This window comes from Myotis yumanensis, unplaced genomic scaffold (genome assembly GCF_028538775.1).
Source record: "Myotis yumanensis isolate MYYU_CA2020_CCGP unplaced genomic scaffold, mMyoYum1.0.hap1 SCAF_10, whole genome shotgun sequence".
NCBI classification, from domain to species: domain Eukaryota; kingdom Metazoa; phylum Chordata; class Mammalia; order Chiroptera; family Vespertilionidae; genus Myotis; species Myotis yumanensis.
This window is the reverse complement of record NW_027223761.1, coordinates 47,180,951-47,191,438: the sequence shown is the minus strand read 5'-3', so window position 1 is coordinate 47,191,438 and position 10,488 is coordinate 47,180,951. Positions and strand designations below refer to the sequence as shown.

At 43.0% G+C, this 10,488-nt stretch overlaps 1 protein-coding gene and 1 pseudogene across 5 annotated transcripts in view; one reads left to right on the top strand and one right to left on the bottom strand.

Moving 5' to 3' along the window:
* Positions 1-258: 258 nt before the first annotated feature.
* Positions 259-10,488, top strand: part of RSF1 (remodeling and spacing factor 1) — a 122,570-nt gene continuing 112,340 nt past the window's right edge. For 2 of the 5 annotated variants that reach the window (XM_070425686.1, XM_070425687.1), the window contains exon 1: positions 263-476. In XM_070425686.1, the coding sequence (XP_070281787.1) occupies positions 290-476 (187 nt within the window). In that variant the 5' untranslated portion in view covers positions 263-289. Of the gene's footprint in view, positions 477-10,488 lie in introns of all 5 variants that reach the window. The other 3 variants (XM_070425685.1, XM_070425684.1, XM_070425688.1) reach the window with 3 other exon arrangements.
* On the bottom strand, positions 9,273-9,938 carry LOC139018217 (elongation factor 1-beta pseudogene; annotated as a pseudogene).

Below are 10,488 nucleotides of genomic sequence, written 5' to 3'. Positions count from 1 at the left end.
TGTGTGGAGCTCTAAGTGGGAGGAGCGAAGGACATGGAGGGACGGGGGCGGGAAGAGGGAGGAAAGTGAAAGGCGCTGAGCGTCTCTCTTTCCCCGGTCGGACGCGGTTCTCGACTGCTCCCGGCCGCTGCTGTATTGTGGGATCGCGGCGCCGTGCCGGGGCCGCTCGGCTGTGCCGGGGCGTCCACTAGCTAGCGCCTCCTGTCGTCTGTGAAGCCACCCTGCTATTCCTCGGCACCCCAGCGCCCCCCACCCCCCCATCCCCTCCTCCTCCATCCTCCAGTTCAAAATGGCGGCGGCGGCAGCAGCGGCGGCGGCGTTGGCTCCTCCGGGCTGCCCGGGTTCGTGCCCCAACTTCGCCGTGGTGTGCTCCTTCCTGGAGCGCTACGGGCCGCTGCTCGATCTGCCCGAGTTGCCGTTCCCCGAGCTGGAGCGGGTGCTGCAGGCGCCGCCGCGGGACGTCGGCAACGGGGAAGGTAAGCGAGGGGCCCGAACGCCCGGCGGGAAGCGGCCCTGGCACGCTTCTTCTTTCTGCTCTTCGCACCACCCCTGGGCCTTTGCGGCTCTATCTGCCCCCTGGGGTGCAGCTCCGCCCGGCCGGCCTTCTCTGCCCGGCCCCCGGGGGTCTCGGGCAGTGAGGAGGCGGGGCGGAGGCCCCCTGGAGCCACTCGGCCGGGCGCCGAGCGGGCGGCGGGGGAGTCGCGGGCTAGGTGTGGGCTTGGGGCGGGGAGGGGTCATCGTGCGGAGCGGCTACCCCCGGGGCTGCTACCCCGCGGCAGAGGCCGGCCCTCCACCCCGTCTCCCTCTCGGTGGCGGGGGAAGGGGAGCGCAGGTTCCGGCCAGCCTTGCGCTTTTCTCCTCCTCCTCCTCCTCTTCTCCCTTGCTCTGCTTCCCCTCCTCCCACCCTCCTCTTGACCATCTCGGGAGCGGCTGGGCTCCTCTCGGGGCGCCCCCTTTCTTTCCCTCCACCTGGGTGGGCGGGGGCCGGCGGACACTTCAGCTCTCCCTCTAGTGGGAACTCCCCGGAGAGAGTCGGCTCTCGTCCCTCTTGGCTTCTCCCCGAGGGCCCATTTAACCCCCCAAACTCCTTCCTGCCAGGAGGCAGATTTGCTCCTCCCCCGTGGGAGGGGGGTCCTCCTCCATTCTCGCTTTGGGGGACTAAGCCGGCTCACCTCCACTTTGGAGGGTAGAGGGTTAATTTCTCCTCCCCGTAGTTTTTCTCTCTCCGTCTTCTCCATCCCAACACCACCCTCCCTCCCCACCCCCCCATAGAAAAGCATCTCCCCACTTTTTCAGTCCCTTCCCCCTTCATCTTGGCAGCCAGGCTTAGGGGAAGGAGAAGTCGCCCTCCCATCTGCCGGGTGGGGTGGTTAATATGTAGGCTGGAGGAGGGGCTCCGACGCAGGGGAAACAGTTGAAGAGGTGCTTGTTGCTCATGTTTCTCTCCGGTGCCGCTGGTCTATTATTGGTGTTTGCAAGTGGTGCTCCTTCCACAGAAGGCCACCGCGCGGGCGCAGGGCGCATGCTCCGCCCGGCCCCATTGAAACTTCCTGCTGCTGCTGCTGCTGCTGGGTCTTTTCGCTGGAGCATCTCAGCGTTTGCGCCCGCTGCCTCTATCTAGCCCGCACACTGAGCGCACACACTCACTCCCTATTTATTTCCGATCCATGCCTTTTTTTTTTTTTTTCCTGGCACATTTCTTCCCTCAGAGAAGGTTTTTTTGTTGTTGTTGTACTCTGATCATTGCCTTTACCTGGGCAAAGCCCTTGGCTGGAGAAGAAACGTTTTCCAAATCTTTTTTTTTTTTTTGGTCCGTATTCAATGGCCAAAGTGGACAAGACAGCTGTTTCTTTTCCATCTTCAATTCTCCATAGAAATGAAGTTTCTGTTAACTATATATTTACATTCTTAGGAAGGGCCCAAGTGTGAAGTTCTTTAAAATATTACCTAGAGAGAAAATGATGTTATGTTACCAGGGACTCAAATAAATACAGTAGTTATGGTGCAGGCTTGTATTTCTTCTTTCTTGCCGAAATCATCTCCACTCTCTGGCACATAAAAGGCTAATTTTTTATATAATATAAAATAGGAGGGTGACTAGTTACATTAAGACTTTATATAAAGGCTTCCTATAGAATTTCTTTAAAACTTAAGTCCTCCAATATAGTAATTTAATTATTAGGTTGTATTTACATTTAATTTCTAAGGAATTGGTCATTTTGAGGTAGAATGCCTTGGTAATTTGCTTTTAGGATACCTTAGGAAATGATAGTAATCAGCGGGAAAATGTGGGAATTTGGGGAAAGGGATTGCTGATAAATTGTTTTTGGAATATACTTTGACCAAATTTAAAGGCAGGGATAGACCTCTGTGATGTTTTTGTATTTTGGGGAGTATACAAGCATGCTTGCCCCTCCATTCCTTTTAAGTATCTTGGTAACTGCATTTGGCTTATATTAATAGCAGAAGATAAAAATAATCAGAATCAGTTTAATATTTCATGTTATCTTTCTATTTAGAATTGAACCATGAGACACCAGCTAAGTAAAAAATGGGAAATAATATGGGCTGAAATATTATACCAGTGGGCTCAGCCACTGTATTTCCAACTATAATATGTCTTGTCATAAGGTGACCTAACAATAATTATTAATATTACACAATTCAGAATACTTGGCAAATGAAAAGTCTCTGCAGGTGAAATGCCATTACTGTGCACAGTAAAGATTGTCATTTTCAGGCCTTTGGTGATGGTTAACCTACTTGAAATAGTTGATGAAAACCAACAAGATTTGAATTGAGTCTTTCTGGAAGGAGTTGTGTATTAAAAAGAATTAAAAGATATGGGTTTTAGTGTTGAACTGTGTAATATGTGGGTTGTAGTACAAATTACTTAATTTCTGTGAACCTCAGTTTCTTCAGTAAATTGGAATAATTTCAGGATCAAATGAAATGTTTCAAAATCCTTTTGGCTGGGTAGTTAGTTAGAATGTCTTCCTGATACACCAACGTTGTGGGTTCGATCCCCTGTCAGGGCACATATAAGAATCAACCAATGGCCCTAGCTGGGTTGGCTCAGTGAATAGAGCATATCTGCCTGCGGACTGAAGAGACCCAGGTTCGATTTCTGCCAAGGACACATGCTCAGGTTGCAGGCTCTATCCCCAGTAGGGGGCGTGCATCATTGATATTTCTATCCCTTTCCCTTTCTCTGAAATCAATAAAAATATATTTTAAAAAAAAGAATCGCCGAAACCGGTTTGGCTCAGTGGATAGAGCGTCGGCCTGCGGACTGAAAGGTCCCAGGTTCGATTCCGGTCAAGGGCATGTACCTGGGTTGCGGGCACATCCCCAGTAGGAGATGTGCAGGAGGCAGCTGATCGATGTTTCTCTCTCATCGATGTTTCTAACTCTCTATCTCTCTCCCTTCCTCTCTGTGGAAAATCAATAAAATATATTAAAAAAAAAAAAAAAAAAAAAAAAAAAAAAAAGAATCAACAAACAAATGGGTGGAACAACAAATTGATGTTTTTTTCTCTCTCCCTCCTCTAAAATCATTCAATAAATTAAAAATGAAAAACAAAAAGAATTCTTCATTCAAAACTCCTTTCATAAACCATGCACCTACAGATATTCTTGTATTATAAATTTTATTACAGATGTTTGTGAGATAGAAGACACACAGGTGTATTTGGAATTAAAATGATAAATTTTTAGCATGTGAGAAAGTGGTTTGAGCAGATATATTGAGCTATTATGCTCTTGATGAAAAAATCTGTTCTAGTCAGATGAGTTTTGCTCTTTATAAATTTAAGTATTTTTAAAACACAGTTCTTAATGCTGTTTAAAGGGTCCTAGTTTCCTAGTGTGGTTATCCCTTGAAAGGCACTTTTTTAAAAAAAATCCTCATTCGAGGATATTTTTCCATTGATCTTTTAGAGAGAATGGGAGGGGAAAGGGCGGCGAGACAGAGAGAGAGACACATTGATTGGTTGCCTCTTGCACTCGCTCCGGAGCCTGCAACTGAGGTATGCAGCCTCATCCGAATCGAACCTGAGACCCTTCAGTCCCCGGGTGGACGCTCTGTCCACTGAGCCAAACCGGCAAGGGCTAAAAGGCACTTTTTAACATACATATATCTTCTTTTGAGTTGCCAGTTTAGTACTTTTTACCTAGGCATTGTGATAGGTGTATCAACATTTATGACATCCTTTGGAGGATGCTATAGTTCTCTGTATTGCCCTTATTTAAGCACTTTATGATTTTTTCTCTAAAAATTTGTGCATTTTAATTTGACATTGTGGCTTCAGCTTAGAATGTTACCTTCATCCCCACAGAGTTAATTACTAAATTTGGTTTTATAAACCACTTGTTCAGTTTTAATGATATATAATAGCAACTTTTTTTGTTGTTGTTGTTAATTCTCACCCGAGGATATTTTTCCATTGACTTTTAGAGGGAGAGGGAAAGACAGAGAGAAACATCGATGTAAGAGAAACACATCTATTGGTTGCCTCCTGCATAAGCCGCTACCAGGGCCTGGGCCGGGGAGGAACCTGCAACCAAGGTATGTGCATTGACCAGAATCGAACCTGGGACCCTTTGGTCCACGGGCCGACGCTCTATCCACTGAGCCAAACCGGCTAGGGCTACAACTATTATCTGAGGTTGCTGCTATTCATTCCTTTTTGGCAGGCATAGAAGCTGGGTTTAAGAGATTGATTCAGCTGCTTAATGCCCAAGATTATATAGTTATTGGTAGAATCTGATTTCCAACCCAGGTCTGAGTCCGAGCCACAAAATTATATAATACCTTACCATGTGGCCATGTTTCCCAAACTTCACCACGGCACCCCAGGGTATTGCCACCAACTCTCAGAGGTGCTGCTGCGAACTTTAAATTTTCAAGGGAGATAGAGCAATGCTTGACATCTCTTGGTTGCCTAGTGAACTACTAGCTTGAGAGAGTTCATGGTTTCAAAATTAGATTGTGCTACATTCCTTTTGATGACATATCTTTGTGAGTTTTGAGGGTTTCTGTGATAAAATGCAAACACTGCATGAAAATAATTGTGGAACAGGAAATAAGAATAGCAGTGTCCAGTCTGATTCCAAAGTTTTAGAAGTTGTGCAGTGCCCAACTGTAATACACATTCTGTAAGTAGTAATTGTGGTTATTTAAGAATGAATTTTTTTTTTGGCTGAGATAGGTTTGTTTTTCAAATGGCTACTAAGAGTAAGTGGAACTGTTATTCTTGCTTGGCCTAAGGCTGCTATGAAGGAAAACATTACTGAAATACTGAGGGTAACATGACCCTAGAAAGCTTGGGAACCTGTGTTCTAGAGCAGCAGTCACCAACCTTTTGGACCTCACCAACCACCGGTTGGCAACCGCTGCTGGATAGTCTGGAGACTCTCTTTGCATTTTTAGGGCTAGAAAGAAAGGACTTTCGCATCTATTTTGCCTTTATTTTGCAGGGAAGAAAACCAAGGTGCAGAGATTGATTTCAAGTGTATACAGCTAACTGACCATTGGTGTTATTCAGACTGTTATTTGAAAAATTCACCTAAAAGCTGAAATTATTAGCAAAAAAAATATATATATATTTCTTGTTGATAGTCATTAGACTAGGAAAATGGTGTGCCATCTGAAGGTGCTGTTTTATTCCTTCCCTCCTCCCTCACAATCTACTTTAGCTCTCCCAATTCTGTGCTGTCGGGGCTTCCCCAGCTTCCTCCTGACCTGGAGGTGGATGACCAGGAGATATGGACACAAGTAAAAGTGGACATTAACTTTGTGGGATTACCAACTCTCAAAGCTCCCAAGCATCTTTCCTCTCCTGTAAAGGACATTCTTTTTAAAGAGGAAAATATACTTTTTCATTCTTTAAAGATAGTCTCTACATGGTATTGTTTGAGATATTATATTTATCTAGTAACTGTCTATTAAAGTATGTATGGATAATGTGTTATCATTTCCATAATTTGTACTATGGTTGACTGAGTTATTTGTATAGGGTAAAGGGTAAAAAAGTGGAATCATTAGGGTTTTTTGTTTGATTTTTTTTTAAGATTCTATTTTTTTAGAGCAATTTCAGGTTTGATTTCTTTTTTACACTTATTAATAATTTGGGGTGTAACTATTACAGTTAAAATGTCAAGTATGGATATACCTTTTATATTTAACTGGAGCGGTGGCTGTAACTTATTATGTTCTCCCTTACTGCTGCTGATTGAATTGTGTGACAATAGTTTTTAGGTGCATTAGATAAAGTAGAAACGTGACTTGGCATTAACTGGAGCCACCATCTGTTGCTTTAAACAAAAGATCTTACCAGATGCATGTGTTGGGAGTTATGTGGGTCAACAGTGGTAGACCATTGGTAGCATTGCTGCAACTAGAACCTGGTTTGGTGGAAGAAAAATTTTGGCTTTCCCACCTTTGATAAAAGAAACATTCTTTAGGCATTTGGTAGATGGAAAGAGAGAAATGTATTTCTTATCCATCCTTTTTGGTATATCACAAAATTGAGGTAACCAAAAGTTATGGAGGTTTGGAGGGAGGTTGCTGGCATTGTCCCAGAATTGGAGATAACAGGAACAGAAGGATTTTTCTGGCTAAATGGGGCTGGTTAATTGACTAACTTGTTTTTTAATTACTAAGAAGTTTGCCTTGAAGTTTCTGTTCAAGCATTGCCTTGGCTGGTGTGGTTTAGTTGGTTGGATGTCATTCTGTGCACTGAAAGGTTGCCCATTTGATTCTGGGTCAGGGCATATGCCTGGGTTGTGAACTGGATCTTTGGTAAGGGGGCATGCAGGAGCCTATCATTGTTGTGCTCTCACATAGGTGGTTCTCTCTCCTTCCTCTCTCTCTAAAAATCAATAGAAATATTTTTAAAAAGGTAAGCATTTATTAGCTACTTTAATATGTGTATTAAGTATCTGCTATATGCAAGTACAATAAACATTGTGGGGATATTTTTCTTTTTGGTTTTGTTTTTCCTTTTTATTTAATTTATTTGGGTGACAGTGGTTAACAAAATTACACAGGTTTCATGTACACGATCCCACAACACATCATCTGTACACTGTATTTTGTGCTCACCGCCACAAGTAAAGTCTCCTTCCATAACCATTTATCCCCCCAAACCCTCCTCTACCTCCTACCATCCCCTGCAATCACCACACTGTTGTACCTGTCCATGAGTTTTTTTCTCTTTTTTGCTCAATCACTGCACTTCCCCACAAGCCCCCATCCCAACTGTTATCCTGTTCTCTGTAAGTCTTTCTCTGTTTTTCTTGTTAGTTCATTTTGTTCATTAGATTCCACATTGAGTGAAATTATATAATACTTGTGTTTCTCTGAATGGCTTATTCACTTAGTATAGTGCTCTCCAAGTCCATCCATGCTGTGGCAATGGGTAAGATTTCCTTCTTTTTTATGGCCCAGTAGTATTCCCTTGTGTAAATGTACCACAGCTTTTTTTTATCCACTTATCTACTGATGAGCACTTGGGCTGCTTTTAAATCTTGGCTTTGTAAATAACACTGCAATGAACATGGGGGAGGGTGGCATATATTCTTTCCAATTAGTGTTTGGGATTTCTTTGAATATATTCCCAGAAGTGGAATCACTGGGTCATAAGGCAGTGTTATTTTAATTTTTTTAGGTAACAATCTGCATCATAAGGCAAGGCTATGATGGGGGCGTGGGCAAGTGAGATAGTAATTGGCAGTAGGGTAAGAATTGTTGTCATGTTGCTATTATACTGACCTCAAAGGTCTCATCCAAGTGGACTAATTTAAAATCTGATTTGGAGATAGCAGCCCCAGGTCTTGGTGAAAATTAGGTTGGATGAATGATGATGCCATAGATTCAGATGGGAAAGGATGTATTAATTGAAAGTAGAACTTAAAAGAGTGGCTCAGTGGCTGAGCATCAACCTATGAACCAAGAGGTCATGGTTTGATTCCCAGTCCGGGCATATGCCTGGGTCTTCTACCAAGATTATTTAATCCTCACACCACTCTATTACTATAACTACTTTCACTTTATAAAGAACTTACATCTTAGAGGTAAAGTAACTTGTCTGGTTACACAGCATTAAAGAGTTGGAGGAACATTTGATAGTATAATGATAGTTTATAGTGCTGTGGGAATTTAAAACTGGGTAAATCTGGCTTCAAGAGCCCTAGTTCTTGACCACTGGACTGTCCCCTCAGCTATGATCTTATGATTGTACTATGATCCTCAGTACCATGGTCTTGGTCTGAACACTGAACAATGATCTGAACTCTTATGAGCTTTATTTTTTTAAAATATATTTTATTGATTTTTTACAGAGAGGAAGGGAGAGGGATAGAGAGTTAGAAACATTGATGAGAGAGAAACATCGATCAGCTGCCTCCTGCACACTCCCCACTGGGGATGTGCCCGCAACCAAGGTACATGCCCTTGACTGGAATCGAACCGGGGACCCTCGAGTCCGCAGGCCGACGCTCTATCCACTGAGCCAAACCGGTCAGGGCTAGTATGAGCATTATTATAAAATATATACTATTATAATGGGATGCTGAGATATGTGTATATTAAGAGTAAAGAAATGCAAATTTATAGATACAATTGAATGCTTTGAACAAGAATCTTTACCTGGCCCAGCCAGTGTTGCTCAGTGGTTGAGCATCAACCTTTGAACCAGGAGGTCACAGTTTGATTCCTGTGGGTTGCGGACTCGATCTCCAGTAGGGGACATGCAGGAGGCAGCCAATCAATGATTCTCATCATTGATGTTTTTGTCTCTCTCTCCTTTCCCTTCTACTCTGAAATCAATAAAAATATATATTTTTAAAAAAGAATCTCTTTGGTTCATCATTGCTTAGGACCGTAATGTTCCTCAGACTTGAAAATAATTCTTTTGAATCTTTTTGAAGTAAGATCCCATCTCCTATATTGTAAAGTTTTGTGCAGTAGGTCATCAAAGGCCTCCAGGGTTCGTTCCCCTACTGTTATGAATTCCATTTACCCTAAGTAAAGAAGTGGCCTTGTTTTTTCCTTTTAGCTTTGTGTTTTTCAACCTTTAGTATACTCAGGTAATTTAATCAATTATTTCTGGCTACACATTAGAATGACCTTAGGGAATCCTTTTGAAAAATACTGATGCCTTGGCCTTGTCATAATCCATAAAATCAGAATATTTGGAAGTCGGGGCCCTGGCATCAGAAATTCTTTCTTTTTCTTTCGTGCTTTTAAGGCCAATGATCCATGATGGGTTTTAGATCTTGCAGAAAGCAGCCATAGTCATTGACTGCACAAAGCCCTCAAAAGCCATGATCTGCTCCTCCAGTGCATCTGTTTCAACTATCTTCTACTGTACACTGCATTTGAAGTTTTTAAATTCCATACCCCACAGGAACCAGTTTAGAAGAGCCCCATTCCAAGCTGTCTGCTTGAATGCTCCTGACACAGTGCTCTACTTTTGCCATATCTGACTTGTCATCCCAAAGTTTCACATCTAATAAGATGGAAGACTTGGCAAAGAGAAGCTTTTTTGGCTTTCTTTGACTCATACTGTGCAAGGTGTTCTTCTCTTAGCCTCTTCACTTGTTTGCTTTGCTCTTCCTCATCAGATCCAAAGAGATCACTGTCATAATTGTTTTTACTGACTGTAGCTCCACTTCCTGTGGTATCTTCCACATTAGCAGGGCCATATTTGCTCAGAGCTTTCTTTACTCCTGACAAGCTGGCCTTTTCCTTTTCATAAGACTTGATGTGATGATTATACCAATGTGGGGGATGATACAAGTAGGTGTTGGGCTGGAGACTGCTTCAAATACTGCAGCATCTGTGATGGCACACACCCCTCGCTGTAGCTCTTGTCCCCCAGGTAGTCGGTGAGCACCTGGAGGTTGGTGGGACTTCTCAGCTGTCCAAAACCCATAGTGTACTGACCTGGGAAGGTGGGGGCAGTAAAGGTAAGAGGAGTGCAGTCAGTCTTGACAAGCACTAAGGGGGGAAAAAAAGGGCATCGGCAATTCTGATGTGTAGCCAGGAATGTCTGTTGTCACCTGGTACTTTACTTCAAATTTTGTCTTAAAGTCTACTTTGTCTCAGTGTTACTGTAGCCACTCCAGTTGTCTTTTGGTTACTGCTTTTCATGGTATATCTTTTTCCATCCTTTTAACTTCCTTTGTCTTTAATTCTAAAGTGTGTCTCTTGTAAACAGCATATATTTGTATCATGTTTACATGGTCATATTTGCATGAATCTAGTTATGTAAAAAATGATATAGAAGTGTAATTGCTTTGGAAACAGAAAAGAGCAAGTATCTAACTTTTTTCCAGGACATATCAAAGCATCACTGTAGTCATTATGGAAATTTGAATGGTTGAATAGGAGATGGAAAAGCATTCCAGGTAGGGAACAGCATGGGAAAAGTCATAGAAGTGTGAAATATTCTGTATTGTCCAGGCAATTGTTAACTTTAGGCA